Source organism: Siphateles boraxobius, unplaced genomic scaffold, assembly GCF_051911475.1.
Source record: "Siphateles boraxobius isolate OS27281-9 unplaced genomic scaffold, OSU_SipBor_1 48, whole genome shotgun sequence".
NCBI lineage: Eukaryota > Metazoa > Chordata > Actinopteri > Cypriniformes > Leuciscidae > Siphateles > Siphateles boraxobius.
Window position 1 is genome coordinate 8712713 of NW_027509119.1, and position 21246 is coordinate 8733958.

General features: G+C 37.6%; 1 protein-coding gene across 7 annotated transcripts in view; it reads right to left on the reverse strand.

Moving 5' to 3' along the window:
* Window positions 1-21246, reverse strand: part of kcnip4a (potassium voltage-gated channel interacting protein 4a) — a 240879-nt gene that overhangs the window by 45672 nt on the left and 173961 nt on the right. Inside the window, exon 1 of one of the 7 annotated variants that reach the window (XM_077201938.1) lies at window positions 18817-19156. The exons of the other annotated variants lie outside the window; for them this stretch is intronic. Within the exon in view, the coding sequence (XP_077058053.1) occupies window positions 18817-19015 (199 nt within the window). The 5' untranslated portion in view covers window positions 19016-19156. Of the gene's footprint in view, window positions 1-18816; window positions 19157-21246 lie in introns of those variants that run through there. 7 annotated transcript variants of the gene reach the window in all.

The window sequence follows — 21246 nt, forward strand, 5'->3', positions numbered from 1 at the left end:
AGGTTGTATGGTCAGATGAAACAAAAAAAGGGCTTTTTGGCAGCAAACCCACCAGATGTGTTTGGTGCAAAAAGTGCCTAAGCTTAAATATACTGCTGGATCTTATATGCTGTGGGCCTATTTTTCTGCTGGAGGTCCTGGACATCTTGTTCAGATACGTGGTATTATGGATTCTAGCAGGGACGTGCACAGGAATTTTGAGGGGCAGTTGCTATGACCTGAAAAAAGGGTGATTTTAACATTTCTAAATAATGATGGATGGCTAATCAAGTAATTATACATTGCTTCAGTTCAGTAAGTGTTCATCTTGAAATATTACTAACAATATAAAATTTGTTCTTAGGTTTACTTTATTCAAATCAGCAAAGATTTCACAGCAAAAAGAGACATGTACCACAATTTTAGAATGATACTAAAGGCTTTTTATTTGCTAAAAAACTTTAAACTATCAAACAGAGGACAGAAGGCATGTAGTTTGTGTACAAACGCAACGTTTTGATCATGTTGATAATTTAGAGACCTTAGAATTAAGTTTGCATATTGAATAGGCTTTACAGGAATAAATACATATTTTCATGAATAAATGATCAGATAAGCCTTAAAAAAAGATTAATTTCAAACTAACAGTGAAAAGTTCATGTGACGTGTCCAATGATGACAATATTCTATAAGTAGACAGCTAACAGTGCTTACATTACGAGGTCAGACTACTTGACATGCTTGCTGACTATATATATGTATATATGTGTATATATATATATATATATAAATAATGGCACTAGGCATATCCTGAGTTTAGTCTGTTTTAAAGGGATAGTTTACCCAGAAATGAAAAATGTCGCTCAAAAACTGTGTATTTCTTTCAACTGTGTTACATAAAAAAAGAGGATATTTTAAGGAATGTATCAGTATTTTCATCTATACTTTGGAAGTCAATAGTCAGCAAAACAGAGCAGATCTTCTTTTGTTACATAGAGGACAGGCCGTTTGGAACGACATGAGGGTGACTAAATAATTACAGAATTTACATTTCAGAATAAACAATCCCTTTAACTGACAGCCCTAATGTCTATATACTCCAAACCCATTTGAATGCTTGTTAGATACATCAGCAATCCAGCTGTTCTGTTTTCTTATTTTGCACATGGCAACATTGTGGGGAAATAGCTGTCCCTTTTCATCTGTAATGACACTAACTATTAACGTCAATACCTATTTTAGAGGCATTCGGTCTCTATTATAGGTCACTGCTGTGATGCTAATAAAATGAAGCTTCAAATATCTTCTTCGTCTGCTTTTCAGCCAGAAATGTCGGCTCAAGCTTCAACACCAACCGAACCTGACATTACATTTTACCATGCACACCGCTTGCTTCCCGTTTGGTTGAATCTACCTGAGACAATTGGTGACTTATTTTTATACTATTCCACACTTTGAATGAACGGTTTGTGTTGTTTTCCTAGGTTTACAGGCAGAATGAGGCAGCCACAGTAGTCCAATGCATCAATAGCTATGTGTCCATCCACTTATTTTTATGCTAAATCTGGGATATTACATTAAAAAAAATGGACGGAACGGGATGGAAGCACAAAAATGTGCATACAAAAGAAAAAGAAGATATGCATGTAAACTATGATGGAAACACATTTACTAAATAAATCCCACGCAACAAACAACTCACATGACTTTGCCTCAACAGTGGATGTGGTTGGTCTAAACAGTGAACCAATCACATTGGTGTGATTTGTATTCCAAACCAGTACAGCGAAATTCCCTCCCTATAGCTAATTTCTTTGGTTAAGGTTAAGGGTGATGGGTATGGGCTGTTTACATGACATTGTTTTCAACTAAAAACGTAAAACTTTTTATGCGTTTTGGCCGTTCGTTTACACGTCAACAGCGTTTTTGGTGCCTGAAAACGCAAACTTTTGAAAACAGGTTTCAAAGTGAACGTTTTTGAAAACGGTCTTTATGTTCACAGACGCTGCTGAGCGCGATTTTTAACAGTGCGACTCGACGCGTACGGTCAAGTGCTAGATAAGATGTAAGTAGCTAAACTTAATATTTCATATTTGACTTTTTTTAGGTCATAAATGTTAAACAAATGACAAAAAATAATCAGGCAAACTAATATAGTTTTGTCTAATTTCGCCATTTTGAACTGAAAATAGGCCTATGTAACGTGACTTATGTAATGTAATAATTAGTTTACTGTCATTGTGTGAGGGGACAAGAAACATTAACAAAGCCGTTTTCATCATGTTAGGCACAAGATTAATAATGAATGTGTACATATTGAGAATGTAATACAAATTGTAGCCTTTAGTAAATTAAAAAAGCTCAGCAGGTATTGACAAATAATCTACTGCCCAGTAGATTGACATGGTTTTAAAGCTATTTCTTCTCCTTTTTCTTTTTGGTCTTAAGAACGTCTTGAAATGCACATACCAGAGAAATAAAAAATTTGAACCCCCTACCAACCTCAAATTTAGGACCTCTTTGATTATAAACACATGGCCCTGTATTAGGCATACGATCAATAATGAATGTGTAGCCTTCATATTGTGAATGCATTTAATAAACTTAATTACCTAGCTTTAGTAGCTTTCAGTAAATAAATGCGTCTGAGAAAATAATTCATAGGCAAAATCAACCTATCAGTTGACCCTATCTTCACTTACAGACAAAAATGAAAAGCCTATATCAGTCAAAGCTCAGCTTTAGGAGGGGAAGAGACAGGACAAGAGAAAAACAAAGAGAAAAAGAGTGTGATGCTGATGAGGAGAGAAAAATAATCAGCTGCCCACTGACATGGTTTTAAAGCTGTTATCCAATTTATTTGGCCTTCAAAACATCTTAAAATATGTAGATCAGAGAAATAAAAATTTTCTCGGGTAAACCCAGAACCCCCCTGCCTGCCCTACCTCACATTTGGGACCACAGTAATTATAAAACCCTGCCTTTGCATGGTAATGAAACTGGTTAATAGTGAGCATTAGATCCTAAACTAAAGTGTTACCTTTTTTTATAATAAAAAAAAAAATCATACCCTCATTGGGGGCTTAGCCCCCCTAAAATCGTTTTTTGACGTTTTCGCAGATCCGTGTGAAAGGGGATCGTTTTGACAATGGTGTCGTCTGTACGTGGAAAACTCAAAGGAAAAACTTCTCCGATTTAAATAGTTGTCATGTAACCCTTAGAGATTAGTGTTTGGTGTAGGCAATCACCACTCTGATTGACATGACCAATGAAATCTTTAGAATCAGCCGTGGGGCGGAGTTGCCATTGAACTGGTTTGGGGATTCCCAGTTTCCCAGAAAGTGACGTTTTTGTTCTCTTGAACACAGTGCTTTATTTACAAATGTTCTATGCGATATTCTGATTTTGTTACATTCGCAACTTTGGATGGAATCAGCTAATGTGAAACTTAGTATAAGGTTCGACCATCAGAACAAATATATGATATATTGTGTGTAATGAGGTACACCCACAAGTATAAATGACTTTCCCTCTCCACATTTATATTCAGGGTGTTTTATGAAAGGCTTTTCAAGTTGAAAAGTTGAAAGAGCAGCCAAATAGGAAACACTAATGAAGCACAGATGGCCAGTAGACACAAAGGACAGGTATTTCTTCCCTCAGCGTTATCAGGGACAAACAATACTCTCACAAACACACTCAAGACCGGCATTACTAGGAGAGAGTTGCGTCAAAACAAACGTAAATAGCTCCTGAATGCCCTTTATTGTGATTTGGTCAACGACATGAAAAGAAGACATGAAACGACAGCCCTTTTTGAAAAATAATGACAACGAAAAGCCAACACATACATTCGTCTATGTCCAGATCATTTCTGGTCATTTTGTTTGAAGTGTTCAGCTGGAAATGGATGATCTCTAAAGCAATTCTTTGCAATCATGTGCTTAAAAAGACTGGATTCTGACACAGGCCATTCTGCTGTTATGCAGAGCCATCGCAGAGTCTGACTAAACATGTCTCCTTTTGCCATTATTCAGTCTGCTTTTCTCTAAGAGCTGTCTAAGAGTCTGCCTTAAAAGAGATGCTTTCTTTGTAATGGAACAAGTCTAGTGATGGACTATAGCTACTCAAAAACGTAGCTACTCGCTGCTCTACAGAAAATGAGCTAAGCTAAATTGAACTGAAAGGATATTTTTTTACATTTAGGCATTTTTTTTAACTCTAAAACCTAGTGAGCTGCCTTCATGTGAGCCGCTTTCTTTTCTTTTCTTTTTTAAAACAGTACTTTAATATAATATTAATGAAATAAAAGGACACTGAAATGTGGGTTATTTAAAGGGAGTACACTTTCATGACTGTTTTTTAAAACTTTTAAAAAGTGCACTTTGTATTAATGTAAAATTAAATGTTTATGAAACTCTAGATGGCGCAGGCTGATAGGTCCTTGACTTTATTTTTTAAACTTTATTTTTTAGCGACCGCATCGTCATCTACATAGCGCAGCTGATTGGTTGCTGTGGCAGCATAGCAGATCAACTATGCCAAGACCAAATATATTAACATTGCCATATCCATTACCATGCCAATCTCTCAGAGAGTTGTCATCACAGAAATACCCTTATTTTGATGTGTTGACTAACATACTTGATAAAGTACACATGTAAAGTACTTGATTATAATCTTACTGATGAGCCAAAACATTATGACCAGTCACAGGTGAAGTGAATACCATGATCATCTCCTAACAAGGCCACATATTAAAGGTGGGGTATGTGATTCTCTTTTTTGTCCATTTTTTCAAAATAACTTGAAATCCTATTCCTAACCCACTTACAGCCACTGAGTTAGAAGCACTGAAATGAAAATTAAGCAATTTAATCATCTGTGGAACGGGCAGGACTCGAAAAACTCCAGCCAATCATTTCCAAGACCACCTAGAATCATTAAACAGTAAGTTCGTCAATCAAACGGTCGTAATACACACCCCTCCCCCCAGCGCGCGTGACCCCCATCGTGCGTATAATCAAAGCTCGTGACGCAGGCACATCTCGTCAGTAAAGAAGGTTACATGATTAGTAGTAAATCGTCATTACAATCTCTCGCGCATCTGAGTTTTCGCTCGTGCATGATTGCGGGTCCATGTTCTTCGAATGGGTAGAGTCAGGGTCAGCGTCGGAGGAAAGAAGGTAGGACCATTTGAATTGTGTATTATCCAAATCTGCCGGTCGTTTTCCAAATCACATACCCCACCTTTAAGTATTGAGTATATTAGATGGTAAGCAAGCAATCCGTTTTCATTACCAACGTGTTAAGGAAAAAAGATCTGAGCGACTTTAATAAGGGCCAAATTATCATGGCAAGGCGACTGGGTCAGAGTATCTCAGAAACAGCAATACTCGTGGGTTGATCATAGTCAGCAGTGGTGAGAATTTACCAACAGTGGACCGAGTAGGGACAAACCACAAACCGGCGACAGGGTGTCGGGCGGCCGAGGCTCATCGATGCATGAGGGCAACGAAGGCTATCCCGTCTGGTCCTAGCCAATAGAAGGTCTACTGTGGCTCAAGTTACACAAAATTTTCATGACGGTTATGGAACGTGTCACAACCATAGACTGTAAAAAAAAGTTGGACAGCTCGTCTGTAGAAAAATTAAGCCAAAATATCTCAGTATCAGTCGTTAACAATGTTCATTACGTAGTTCAGAGCCTGAGTCTGCGCAGTACTCGGTTACACCCCATTTTAATAGCATCAAATAACTACCTAAAACCAAACTTATTGGGAAAAACGAATACTTGAACATACGTCTACGTGATGAGAAACACCTAAAATGACAGAAACCATCTTTGGAATTTTTTTTTTTTTTAAGTGTAATTGGATTTTTTAGTTTGGTTTGCATCCCATTTGATTACATGGAGAGGGGTTGGGGTTTAATACCTGTACTGTAGCCAGCCACCTGGGGATGATCGAAATGCTTTGGCTTCACTTTTCAGGAACCATAGAATGTAAAAAAAATATGGATGTAGACGTGACGTCACCCGTCGGTTTCTGAAGAGCATTTCTGAAGCCCAAAGTGGGTTGAGCCGGCTGTCGCCATCTTGGCAGCGAGTCACCGCGCGTCACTTCAGGGCGGCGTTCCAGTCCACTTTTAGACACGCACTTGTGAAATTCCCTAAGCACTTCCCCTCTGGGGAATCCCTGCCCCCATTTTGAAGTGCGTTCCACTTTGTGAAGTGGACGAGGGAAGTTTATATGGACAGACCCTCGCTCCCTTGATTTTGACCGAGGGAGCGATTCTACTTTATATGTACACTTCAGGCAGCTCCATATACCACAATGCAACACGATTGTGACGTCAACGCATATTGCGTTTAATTTACCCCACCACAAACAACGTAAATGTAGTTAACAACGTTTTAATGTAAACAACTCAAACACACCTATATACATATTGAATGCTGCATTAAACAATTTCGTAAGGAAAAAAAATCCCTTACAATCGTAAGAGAAAAACATTAATAATAAATCAACCCCATAGTGGATTCTAAGTGATCAAGGGTTTAGCACGTTCCAATTCAGCCTATTGCAAATGTTCCGCCAGTAGTGGGCACTCATGCAACGTAAGCAATGACGTACATCCAAGTGAACAAGATGGAGGGAAGTACGCGAGTGAAGGGCATGACAACTTTGGACTGGAACGCAGCCTAGGATAACAGAAAATGGGCAAAGAGGCAGGATTAGCTGAGGTGACGGCTAACAGACAGCAGACAAACGGCTAGAAGTGACCGCACCGGAAATTCACCTGTCAATCAAGTGGCCACACCCTTATTTATGCAGAACTTAAGGCTTAATAAAATAAAAAAATAAATTAAAAAAATCACCCCCCTCACAGTTGTCATGAAGAGCAAAATAAGCTATATAGACCAAAACCACTTTTTGTACCAGGCTATATATTTTTTTCTGCTGTAAAGTTGGGCATTTTAACATGGTGGGGGGTAAATGGTATTGACTCTCTTTTGGAGCATGTCTCTAGCGGCCAGTCGGTGAATTGCAGTTTAAGTCACTTCTGTGTTGGATTCAAGAGAGAGACTGGAAGGTTGACGCTTGGTCAAAACACAATTCTATAACCAGATATTAAGAAGCAGATTTGGCATAAAATGTTTCACAATGCTTTTAGGCTACATTTGATTTTTAATCCTGGGTTATGCACTTTGGATTACCATTATAAAAAAAAAGTAAACAAGCAGGCACACCCAGGCGAACTGTTAGTAATTTAAAGAATGGCAAGTCGCTGTGGTTTTATCTTCCAGTAACTTTATTTTAGGCTTGTCCTGTGGCATTAATTAATGAATATAATGTTTAAAGTGATATTTTGTTACCCTGAATGAAACCATATTGATTTATTAGAGGGGATAATTAGCCTTACAATTGGCCCCACAGTTACAGCCAATCCCTGATATCTGAAACACCGCCAGCACAATTTCCCCATCCAGCTCTACATAATGCTTTAATTAAAGAATTCGCTCTCTTGGTACCGCTTCAAGTGTGACAATATGATTTATGTGTTCCTTGCTGTAAAACCCTGATAAGCAATTATGAAGGAAAAGGTTAGTCTGTGTAAGTTCTGGGCAGATACAATTGTTGAAGTCGTGTTGAGGCTAAGGCCAGTCGGGAAGCAGATGAATGAGGTACACTTGACTATCACTGATCTCTTTGTTTGTGATCAAACACATTATCAGTCTGTCTTTGTGCCACTGATAGTCTCCATGTACTTCATCTATCATTTAAGATAGGAAGCCTGACGTTGGTGAAACCCCCCTTTAATGAAGCCGCTGCTAACAAGAAGAGGTCAGCACTGTCAAGCTTCCACCGGCAGATACGGGAAGCTCCTGGAAAGCTAAGCTAGGATCAAATTAGACTTTCTTTACCGGAGCAACTTTAAATGGAGAATTTGTTACAGCTAAACAAAAAAACACGCAAGTTTAAGAATGATAAACACATTGCAGAAAAAAATATTGTACAAAAATGTGAGCTCATAAATATTGGAGGCTTTGCATCTGCGTGTTATGAATAATCATATGCTGGTGTAGGATTAGTTGGTATAATTTTCCCACATTCAGTTCATTAAATAAAGTCATGAAATTGCTGATGGAGGATATTTGCCTGCATTGTTTTGATGAAAAATAATGAATTAAAGAGCCTTGCGTCTGTATTCATCTGCATGCACCACATCATCTTCAAAGCAATGAAGTGAAAATAGGATTTAAATAGAGAATTGTTTTTTTTGAGAAACATTATCACTAATTACAAAGTCTTTTAACAAAACTTCTCACATCATGTGTTTGGTTTGCTAAAAAAACAAATTATTTAGCAAATGTGAGATTTAGTCGCATCAACCAGATCCAGAAGTTTACATCTACAAAGGAAAGAAATCCTCATATTTTCAAAAAACATGTACATGCAATTTAATGTTGTAAATATGAGCCATTTATGCACTCATACTAAAGACAAATTATGAGCTCTATATACATAATCTGTAGATATTTGAATACAGAAACTATCTATATAACCAGAGACTTAGAGATATAGAAATACACATAGCACATCTCAAAAAGAACACTTTAGAATTGTACTTATTACAGAAATAATATATTTAAAGGCACCTATTATGCCCCTTTTCATAAGATGTAAAATAAGTCTCTGATGTCCCCAGAGTGTGTATGTGAACCTCAATAAACAGTATAAGAAGTGCGCATTAAAGTCTTATCCATAAACTCTCTCTCCCTTTTATTATCATCAACATTCACAGCGAAGCATACAAATACTCGTTACAACTAACAGTGAACAAATGTATACACGCCTTTTCAGTGGGTGCTTAATAAACTGGTAAACTTCATATCCGTAAAACGACTCGTTGAGCTGTCATAATGTGCGCGCTCTCACTTTCATTTCTGCCGTGATCAGTGATGTTACGCCTGGGTCACGAACAGTTGGTACAGAACCATCCTCGAGTAACAACGAGAGTAAATGAATACTGCTGTGTTCATTCTTACATCCAACAACAACACAACTCTATCGCTTAGGAGAGATTCTTATCTACAGCTGCTCTGCCGTTGAAACAATAACAACGGCTGATTGTGTACAGCTCACTCAGGGCGGGTCTACGCTAAAACTGCAGTGTCAGTCAACAGTTGTGGGCAGGGCTTGTGCAAAAGGACGTCACATTGCCCCGATTCTGAAAACGGCTTGTTCTGAGACAGTGCTTATGATTTATGGGAATTAAAAAAAAATAAAAAATAGCACTGGGTGGATTTTTTTCATTATAAGGTAGTTGTGTACACACATTGCCAACACTCATTTATGTGAATTTTGCATAATAGGGTAGGCTAACTAAACCTATAACAACTTTTTTTAGTTAATGATCTGTAAGACTGGGACTTTATTAATGCTGTTCATTGATTTGAGTAAATATTTTGACATGTGGGTATAAAGTGTTTTAATTCTACAAGACAGTATATGGTGTAAAAATGTCATAGTGCTGCCCTCTCAGGTTGAACGGTGGCTGCTGCAGTTGAATTTTCCTATTGGATGTTGTGGTACTGCGTGATGTAAGCAGGCACCAGCTCACCATGCCCTTGCCTGCAGAGACCGCGGGTCTCAGGTGCACGCCCCCCCTCCGCTTTTTTCCAGCATTTTTCAAATATTGAATATGGGTGGAGTCCAAGGGGGTAATCTATCAGCCGGAAACTAAAGCTTCACGGGCGCTGCCATTGTAGCAGAACTTCACCTGCTGTTAGCATTCCATTGACTCCCATTCATTTTGGCGTCACTTTGACAGCGAATAACTTTACATCTGAGGCGTCCAAAGACTTCATTTGTCCATTATTTATTTCTAAAGAAACACAACAATGTATAAAAGGCTCCTTTACTTTTTATCTTACGTTATGGCCCCGTAGAAGCCGTTTTTGTAAAATTGGGCTAACGATTGCGTCATAACCACGCGACTCGTGTCGCATTTTAGAGAAATTACCGTATAGACAGGAGGAGAAGCTCGCAGGCAATCTTTTACTGTCTATGAGGCAATCGGGGGGACATAGAGGCATAAAGTCAAGGGAGAAGCCCATAGATAGAGAGTCCATAAAAGTAACAGGACAAAATATTTCAACAACGTGTTTGAGGAATTAGGTGATTCAGATTTGTCTTGGCACAGCTACTAGAAGATTTACAACTGTCAGACTGTCGTCAAGCTCAGTTTGAGCCTGCGCAGTCGCTCAGCCATCAGACAGGAAGTGCAATAATCGGGCTTCAGTCTTCTCTGTTGAAATCAGTGGGGTCGCTGTGTCCATTTCTTTTACTGTCTATGGTGGAGTCAGGCTCTGACCAGGGGTTGAGTTACCCTTTAAAGAATGTACTTTAGTGCAAAGTGAATAAAAAATATATTAAAGAAGCATTTAAAATATAATATTAACTTTAAATGTAATACTGAATGAAGCCAAGTAGCCATGTGCTTCTTCATTATTAAAATAGTGTGCTTTTTAAAAGCACGACAACACAGTGATTTAAAATGCATACTTAAATACTTGAATGGAAAACATTTAATCATTAATATTAAATTATCTTTAAGTAAACAGGTGCACATTCAATACAATGATGTGCACTTTTTTTTTACAAGGGATTGAATGTGACCTTATGTGATGTTTCCTTTCACTCCAAACCTTCAGTAAGATTACAATGCAAAAATTCTGTTGTTCAAAGTATTGCAATTTCAAGACTTCTTGACAGAGAGGAAGAAAGAAAATAATCTATATCATGAAATATCCTCCTTCTGTGTGATCACTATGGGCACTTAAAAGAAAAGGTCAGACTTATAGCTGTCCTCTTGAAATAGAAGCTGGTAAAAGCTTTTAGTCCTTTCTGCTGTGTGACCTAGGACAAATTAGTAAGTAGGCAGCTCAGACATATACAAGGTCAAAACTGTGAACTGAGATTCTCAGACCATCCAAACCTCCTGCAGGTGTGAGCATATTCTGCCTACTTTCGGTTTGACTTAAGATTGCATAAATAGTAAATAAGTCATCTGAAATAAACATTTCATTATTTGAAAATAATTCTATAATCAATAATTACACTGTTGACCCTTCCATTACCCCTTAAAGCTACAATATGTCATTTTTGTCGCCCGCTAGGGGTCGCTAACCCTCTTACAATAACAAAGGCGTAGGTTAATGACGCAGTGATAAGCTGAATGATGGGACTTGCTGTCAAACTGATGGATATCACACGCGGTTATAAAGCAATGAGGACATTTAATTCTACCGATCTACCCGCAAGTGCTGGATTACTACTCACACAGGTCAGTTTATTAGACGAATTAAACTTGTGAGGTAACGCAGCGCTATTTCACGTGGTCTAACGATACACTATCATACTCAACAGTATTTAAATGTGTGTTGAAAGTTATAATGTTATTCTATGTGTTAGTTCGTTTGCTATATGAAACTAGCAGTAAGCTGGATCAACATTAGTATAACATACTGATCATATTCTAACATTTCATCATTTTGAGCTATATGACATTGATTTGTTTTATGTACATTTGCTCACCTGTCTAATAAAGCGGTCAAGACGTGACTGGTGAAGCTCTGTCAATTCCAAGTTAGTCGCGGACGTGGAGCTATCGGCATCTCAAAAATGCCACGCACATATTGATCATCATTTTAGTTCTCCTTTTTTGTCCCAAAGTCTGCTTGCCATGGTCTATGTTTGAACAAAACAAGAACAGCGTGCCGCTAAATATTATGCACTACGCAGTTGTCCACGTCTGTCACCATGGTTACGTCATGCCTATGGCAGTACGAGCGGAAACCGAGGATAGCGCGGATATTGCGTCATTGACGGGCGACATTTTTTTCCAGGACGGACAATTATTTCAAATTGGAATTTTTCTGAAATAAAAAATCTTTGGAGACTTTTGGGATATTGTAAGTACACAACTGCAGGAAATATATCACACTGTGCAAGTGATTTTTTGGATATTTTATTACAAAATTCTTACATATTGTACATTTAACCCACCCTTAAACCTACCCATACCACCAAACCAGTCCCTAATACACATACCTAATACACACAGTCGTTCATACACACACACACACACTGTTACATGTTCCCTATGGGGGTAGAATTGTTGCATTATTCCAAATAAATAGATTATGATCCACAAATAAATGTAAAGAGATTCACAAAAATATATCAAATTCACAAATAAATAGATTAAGATCCACAAATAAATGTAGAGATTCACAAAAATATATCAAATTCACAAATAAATAGATTATGATCCACAAATAAATGTAAAGAGATTCACAAAAATATATCAAATTAACAAATAAATAGATTAAGATCCACAAATAAATGTAAAGAGTTTCACAAAGAATTATAAAACTCACAAATAAATAGAATGATATTTGCAAATAAAAAATATATTTACAAATGTTGTTTATACCACAAACACAACTCTGCCTGGCATTTATTTGTGAACCGTTTTTTGTGCATTTGTGAATCGGTTCCTGTGCATTTGTAAATCCCCTCGGCCATTTGTGGATTTTGAAACACTTCTAGCGTCGAAGTGCAGACAAATCCACAAAAAAGTGGACTCCACCCACCCTTTACCTAAGCCAATCAGATAAACGGCCACATTGAGCTGACCAATCGTAGCACGTTCTCGCTACAACCAATCACGTTAGGCTTTACACTCGGGGCGATAACTGGATCTGATTAATTTTGCAGATATTGACACCGCTGAAAGCATCTGTAATGGGAGCTTCATTCAAATTAGCTGTTTGTGTGGTTAAAACACCCCGTTTCCAAAAGATTGTTGGAGTTTAAGGTTTTGTGTCGTGAGGTCGAGGTGACACTCAAATATGCAGAAACATGCAATGAAAATGGCCGACAACGAAAATGGCCAACAACAACAGACTACTGAAACACGGGTATAAATACACAGGAAAATAAGGGGCTAACATGGAACAAGTGTGAACAATGAATCACTATGGAAACTAATGAAGCTAAGGAAACAAAGGCAAAAAGGAACTAAACACAGGAAGTGAAACACTGGAACAAGGAAAACAGAAAATACACTTCAAAATAAAAGTCCACATATTAAAGCCAAGAAACACAAAACCATTAAAAATTTAACACATACACTCTTCATTAATTGCTGCACTCTTTTGTTTCTTCATTAGACAGTTGTAGAAGTCTGCGAATGATTCATTGGTAAGCATGTCTCTGTTGCTCCGTTATAGTACACAAGCAAGTTAATAAGCTAATGTTTCTAACAGCATGTTATTCTTTCATGTACTCTCACAAACACACAGAAGAAAACACATTAGTTTTGTCAAAATTATAAATATTACGATATATATTCATACTAAAATATCTGAAACGGTTCCAATACTCCTTTTCTTCAGTATCGATACACCGATACGATACCAGCTGCACATTCTCAGATGTCAAATAGTTTAGTGGCTTATTGCTTACAGACGAGCAAATACAAAATTATGTCAAAATGCCAGGTATACATGGTAGTTCCCTGTGGTATCGAATATCGATATTTTTCAAGGTAGTGTATCGAAGATGGAAATTTCAGTATTGTGACAACACTAATACTTTAATAATACTTTCACACGTATGAATATTCAAAGGATGCAAGGCCTTCATGAGGACAGACAGGGACTAAACTGCAGGATGACTGGAATATGACCAGCTGCTGCTTCTTTCATATGGGAGTCTACAAAGTTTGGCCCATGCTTGCTGTATTGTCTATTTATTATACCAAAACCCATTTCTCACCAGCATGATTTTGATGAGATTGATGAGAAAGCCCTCTGGAGTCTTATGTCTTGGCTCAACTGCAACCATGTAACCTGAGGCGCAAGTCAAATTTTGATCATGACTTGAGATTTCACTGACTTGAAAAACAACATCTTGGATCCAAGTTTCAATAGTATATGTGCTGAATCAGGGCCACTGACTGACAGAAACTCCCTGCACTGGGATCAGACCACACACTGAATCATACAACATATAGCTTGTGAAGCCACAAGCATTGATCATAGACCTGTATAGCAATAGCAAAATGAACATTATCATTTTGTCTTGCATCTTAATTGGGACTTAAAAACAAACACACATAAAACCTTGATGTTCAGCTCAGAATCTGTAGCCACAATAGAGAACGGTGTATTCCCAAACATGAGCAAATAAACTGTCCAACATTCAAACTCTGAGAACACAGACACTAAACCAGAGTCATAACCTTCTGATTTTATCCAGCTCTTAACAGAGGGAGTGTAAAGAGAGATAAGGCACATTCTGAAGTTTGAGAGTTCAGTGATATTTGAAGATCACTGCACTTTTATTTGACTTTCGCTGTCTGCAGCAAAATAAAGCGAAACTGAAGGGCTGCCGCTCAAGATTTTTTGGGGTAAGCGTGGTAAGAACTCAGGTTTTTCCAGGATTAAACGAAAGCATTATTTAGCAAAAATAATAAATTAATGTTTAAATAAATAAATGTTTGAATGAATGAATAAACACATGAATGAATGAATTAATCAATAATTAATAAATGAATGAATGGTAGTCTTTGATTACTGAGAGCAGGGACGTGCACAGGGGGGTTGCTCAGGTTGCCCGGGCAACTGCCCATATGCCCTTCTCGACTCAAGTTGCCCTTCCGAGAAAAAAAAAAAAATCGTACAATGGCTGCAGAATTTCACATAGGCCTAGATACATTTTTTATTTTTATTTTTTTAAATCGCAAAGCCTCATTCACTTCCATTCGTGCACCGAACTTGAAAGTCAGTAAGGGAAGGGCAAACTGTTTACGTGGCTGCAGCGCTGCACGCGACCGGTGCGTAAGACCCCACAAATTACTTAAGGTCCCGCCTCCATCTCGTGTCATAGCGTGTCAGTTAATGTGTACAACATCCATGACAAAATGAAGCGAAACGATCCTTCTGGTCACGAAAAGAGGAAGAAGAAAAAACCCATGAGAGTGAATTGCAGGAACAACAATCAGGTAAACTTGTGTTCTCTCCTCTCTAAGTTTGATGTCAGCAAAGTTTGATGTTTTTCGGTCTTGCTAACCTAGCTGGGCAGGCAGTGCATCTCTTGCATCACTTTGTGCCTGACAAAAGTGAGAGTAAAATAAAAAAATGTATTACGTTTGTTTTGATAAACGACAAAGTGCAACGGTGTTTGTTTACTGCAGCTCGGAAAACATAACCGCGTCGCGTGTGTTATCGTGCGTTCATATGCGCGTGCACGAAATGAAACTCGCATTTTTCAAGCAGAAATATGTGGAGACCAGACATACTGTACAATACATGCACGTGAATGATGGCACTCCCAATCAAAGTCACATTTATAAAACAAGAAACTGATTATCTAGTCTCAGTGTAGTTAAAAACTCTAAACAACTGCACTAATTATGCAAGATAGAAAGCAATGTATTGACAATTTGACATTGATTGACTATTGATTTATAGGCTATATTGAATTTAAAATGTTGATTAGCTGGACATACTGGTCAATATGGATGCACATCCCTCGGTAAATAATAACCATAAATCAAGAATTGCTTCAACATGCATAATAATAAATAAAAAAAATCATACTGAATCATACTGAACCAAAGTTAATCCCAAAAGCCAAAGCTCAGGGTTATAATTTATTATTTTCTTCTTATTTATGTTTACGTTAATATTCACTTGTTATGTTAACATTCTATAGAAAATACTCTATTCAATAAATATTGTTTGTTTGAACCTCATTCTGTTCTATATTGTTGTACTTATTCTTTGACTGTTTTGTTTAAAGGAGGGAGGATTGTATTGGGAGCACTGAAGTGTCAGGTGTGATTGTGTGGCAATGGCAAATGGTTTACATAACTCACGGCGTCACAGGTCAGGTAGAGGGCCCCTTTTGCTTAGGGCCCCAGGGGGAGTTCAGGATCGGCCCTGGGTTTAGCAGTCGATTCTGTTGCCTACCGGAATTCCTGTTCCCTTTACGCAATCATACTACAAATCATGCGTAGTTGCCCGTAGCCTACCATCAGAACTGAATACGAGCAAGAAGCACAACTGAATGTACAGGAAGCCCTTTATTCAGGTCAGAGCAACTGCCCCTCATAATTCCTGTGCACGTCCCTGACTGAGAGGGTAAGCACTCCTGTTTTAATCTTTACATGAAAGCAGTATTAAGCAAAACAAACAAACAAACGTGTGCAACCATGTAGGTGTTTTGTAGTCTTCGATTTCTGAGTGGGTAAGCTCTTGTTTTTCATCATTATACAAAAGCAGACTTTAGCAAAGCAAGCAAACAAACAAACAAATAAATAAAATTGATTGTGCAACTGTGTAGGTGTTTTGCTAGTATTTGATTACTAAGGGGCCTAAATAAATAAACAAATAAATAAATACAATTAACAAATGAATACATACAAACTAAATACTTAAAAAAATAATTATTTAAAGGGGTGGGTGATTATGATTTCACTTTTCTAACTTTAGTTAGTGCGTAATGTTGCTGTTTGAGCATAAACAACATCTGCAAAGTTACGATGCTCAAAGTTCAAAGCAAAGGGAGATTTTCTTTTACAAAAATCACTTTTTTTCTACAACAAATGGCTGGTAGGGATACTCGAGCTTCCTCCTGGGTTAGTGGCATCACGAACCCTAAAATGTATCAACTAACCATTCAGAAACGTCCTGTTGCTGTCTACATGTTGTCACTTCTTCTTGAGTCTCTCCATCATTGTCCGACTTCGGTTTGAACATAAAAGGCAGAACAGTTTATAGCATTAACATGCTATAAAAAATTATCTATAGGGTATTTTGAGCTAAAACTTCACATACACACAAAAGGGGCATTATATCACCTCTTTAAAAAAAATTCAACCAGACAGATTATTATCATAGAATCTCAGCCCTGTCCTTCTGAACTAAATTTCATCCTCAGACCTGTTATTAATTTCTAAATCTCATACAAATACATGTCAAAGACAAAGGCCAGAAGTGAGGGAACGCACCGGTTGTGGCTGTGATGTTCTCTTTGTTAATGGTTGGCGCCGCTGTTAATTTGACACGGGGACTTTACGAGTCCCTGAGTCACACTCGTCGAGTGCATGTGCACCTGTGTGAGTGCAGGTCACCTGGACAATATTTATCTTCACTGACACACTGATTGGGTGCGACCTCTTGTTGACTGGGCTTTTGTTCCACAATGCTTACAGCCTTAATGATTAAATGACCCCTGATCTGGGGTCAATAACACCTTTGAGCTCATTATTGAGATCAGGGCTAAAACATTTACTGAGAGTAGCCGTCTGTGACTGGGGTTCATAGCAGATATGATCAATGTTAAAGAGGGATGGAAGCTCAAACTAAGCTGGGAAAAGATGTTGGCATTTAGAGTGGCATTAGATAGGCAGCGTGATATAATCCTAAAACCCTTGTAGTGTTTGACATTTCATAAACTTAAAGAAACACTTTGGTAATAAGATCCATTGTTCAGCCGACATCCTATTAGCTCTAATACTGACAGTAAATGAGCCATTGAAACGAACCCACAGAGACATGGAAAAACACAACCTGGAAAATGAAGCATTTTAAAAGCAAACTGGGTGGATTGCAAGGCGTACAATTGCTGGACAGAGTCTGTGATCGCAGAAGACAAACCAATTAGATGCACAGCTATTGCTTGCTATCCAATACTAGACAAAAGTTGTGGACAAATATGCAAAACAATATGTCAGTACCCTCATTATACACGCACTCTTTATCCATATTTCAGTTTAATCATTCAAATGTCCTGTTTTGGTAAAGTTCATGTACATGTTTTTGTCTTCCAGTGAGCAGGATTTGTTCTCTGCAAGTTCAGTCTTGTGTTATAAATTAGCCAGGTTTGAATGTGCGATATTGATGCATGTGAATGCAATTGTATGACTTCAGAATCAGATGAATATAGAGCACGAATCACATGGGTTACTCTTGTTTTACATTTGGAGCATGAACACCTCAGTTCTGTTTTTTATGTAAAAGAGCATCTTGCAGATGAGTAAATTATGACATAATTTTCATTTCTTGAGAACTATAACTATGTTATTCTATATACATTGTTTACAATTAAAATAAAAAAAAATAAAAAAATTTGGAAGAAGCTTGCATGTGAACAGGTGCAGAAATAAATACACGTTTGACATGAAACTATGTTGTTTTTAGTGACTGAACCCAGAATTAAAAGAGAAGAAACTGATTCTGCATCTTTTATGGTCAAGGCAAGCAAATAATATCACATGTTATTATAAAAATAATGCTATTGAAAAAATTTAGAAAGCATGAGGAAAAAACTGATCAAGGATTTCTGAGCAGGTACATTTGTTAAAGTGTTGATTATTTTGGTTTGTTATAGTTTTTGTTAATTGTTGAATTTAATATTTGGCAACACTTTACAATAAGGTCCTATTAGTTAAACCAAGCAATATATTAGGAAAACCAAATGCGCGTCCACTTGGCTCTCAAAAGACGCACTACTCCTGACGTATTAACATAAACACTTGTCTCCAAAGCCATATTTCTATTGCATTCGCAACCCTAGCAGCAGACTATTTGCCATTTCATATCTTTCCATGCACACCAACATTCTCACATATTTCCAAAAATTCTAAACAGTTGCCTTACAGTCCTACAAGCATATTTGTCATCAAGGTCATTCTGATAGGACCTCAAAAAAAGATCTCAGATGCATCAACTCTTCATCTCCTCAGCCTCTCTCTTACCCTCCGAGAAGTTGATAAGCCCGAGCAGATGAAGCAGCTTGAGCGAAGCGCACACGATCAACACAATGCCGAGCGTCTGCAGACCCTCCGTTTCCCACATGGCGTTCACCGCGACCCCCTGTTCCTGCTCATGCCACCTGCCTGACTCTCCTGACCCCGTGCCAAACTCCTCGCTCCAGTTCCGTCCAGCCCCCAGCATGCACTGGCCGGGACGCCCCAGGCACCCTCGTGGTGCAGCGCTCCACTCCTGCTCCAAATCCAGCCTGGGCGGCTGAGGTTCAACTCTCAGGATCCGAGTCTCCCAACACAGAAGAGTCAGAGACCAGAGCGTGAATTTGAAATGTGTGCCGACGTGCGAGAGGTTTCGGAGTGTGTGTGGGGTGGGGGAGAGAGAGAGAGAGAGAGAGAGAGAGAGAGAGAGAGAGAGATGAGGGGAGGGAAAGGAAATGACATGAGATGAGGAGAGCGAAATCATAGAGGAAAAGTGATGAGAAAAGTATCTCTCTCTCTCTTTATGTCCTCACTTCCTTCACTTAAAACTACTTTAATCTCATTATTACATAATTTGCATCATTTCCTATGGATATAGACCAGCATGAAACATGACCTGTAATTCAACACACAACATGCTGTGGGGAAAAAAATCAATGCATAATGAACTCATCCTTTAAACAGTTTGGCTTTGCATTTATTTGCACGATGTCTATACTCTAAGGACATCCATTGATTACACGACTGAAGAGGAAAGTCTGTCTTGTTCATTAAAGTGTTCTCACTATATAACCCTTAAAGGGACAGTTCACCCCCTTATTAAGAATATGTCATTATTTATTAATTCACCCTTCTGAATCCACACTGCTTTTATGGTTTTCAGGATAAACACAAAAGGCGAATTGTGAAGAATCAATGCACTGTTTTTTCCCAGTGACCACAGGCTACAAAAGCACCATGGAACTCCTTCTGAAGTCAGTGAAGAGTTATTCACTCTCAAAATAAACCATTCATTCATACATACCCTTATGAAAAAGATACTTAATTGTATTGAATGCATTTGTAGTGTATTTTCAAATCTTAAACGTATATTTAGTCAAATGTCATTTTAATGAAATCAAACACTTCGCAGATTTAAAACAATGCACTTTGTAAAAATGTCAAATTAAAAGGTTTACTTTGAAAGTATTTTAAAACATTATGCTTTTAGAATCTTTTGTAGCGCTTTAAAGAAGTACACTTATTTAGATGTGTTGACTAAAATACTAAAGCACATGTAAAGTACTTGATTACAATAGTGCGTTACATTTAAAGTTAAATATATTTTGAAATGCAGATTCATCATTGCAAATGTGTCATTAAGTACATCAATACAAGTTTCAATAGAAATGAATCTAAATCACTCTAAAGTTCATCTGACTGAATTTAACAAACTTAAACTATAACACATTTTCATTTAATTGCAGTTTACGTGATATTAAGTGTCCGAAAGCATTCAGGTGCACTTATTGTATTCTTTTAAAGTATATTGTTTTTTTGTTGTTGTTGTTGTTGTTGTTGTTGTTGTACAAAGTATGTTTAAAAGTATAGTTCTTTTTCCACAAGGTTATGCAAAGACCTATGTGAAAATTCTTTACAATTACAAAATCAACAGCATAGGGGCTTGATGAGGGTGAGTAAATAATGACACAAATTACTTTCAACTCATCATTTCCTTTTTCCCTTTAAGCAAACAAAGTTAAACTCATTAAGCTTAGAACTAATACTTTTGTGCTTACACTGACTCAAAGAAACTGTGGATTTATACAGTATAGCATCCTTAAAACTACTACTAATGCTTCCTCCCTAAAAATACATGACTACTGCCACCTTCTGGCCCATAATATACAGTTGAGAGATTGTAACATTACACTAACTCACTGATTTCACACTCTTACAAGATTTATTATACAGCATAATTCATAAACAGTGCCATTTGCATGTATTACAGTTAATATAGCAATTCCCCATATCCCTAACTGCTTAAAGGTCTCGTACCAAATTATTTTATTCCTTTTTTGGAGCAAATCATTTAGTGTAGGGTTATTAATGTGGCTCATGTAATTATTCAGATTATGCCTTCAGCCATTTTTAATTTTGCTCATTGTGTTTTTCCCCCTCCATCTGCCTATAATAGCATGGTTTTAATAAAACTATGACACTAGCCTTTAGGGAAACAGAGGGAATAATTATCGATTCATAGTTTCTGCCCAAAAGGTTAAACAAATTGCAAATAGTATCAAAAATCGCAGTTAACCACAAACATAAATCAAAGGAAGCTACAGACACTCACTCCATCGACAGCTACAACAAGTGTCATAATGACAGTCTCCTCCTGTTCTGTGTTGTCTTTCTGTGAAATCTTAAAGGTGACGTAAAATGTCAGAGAGTGTTGATGGA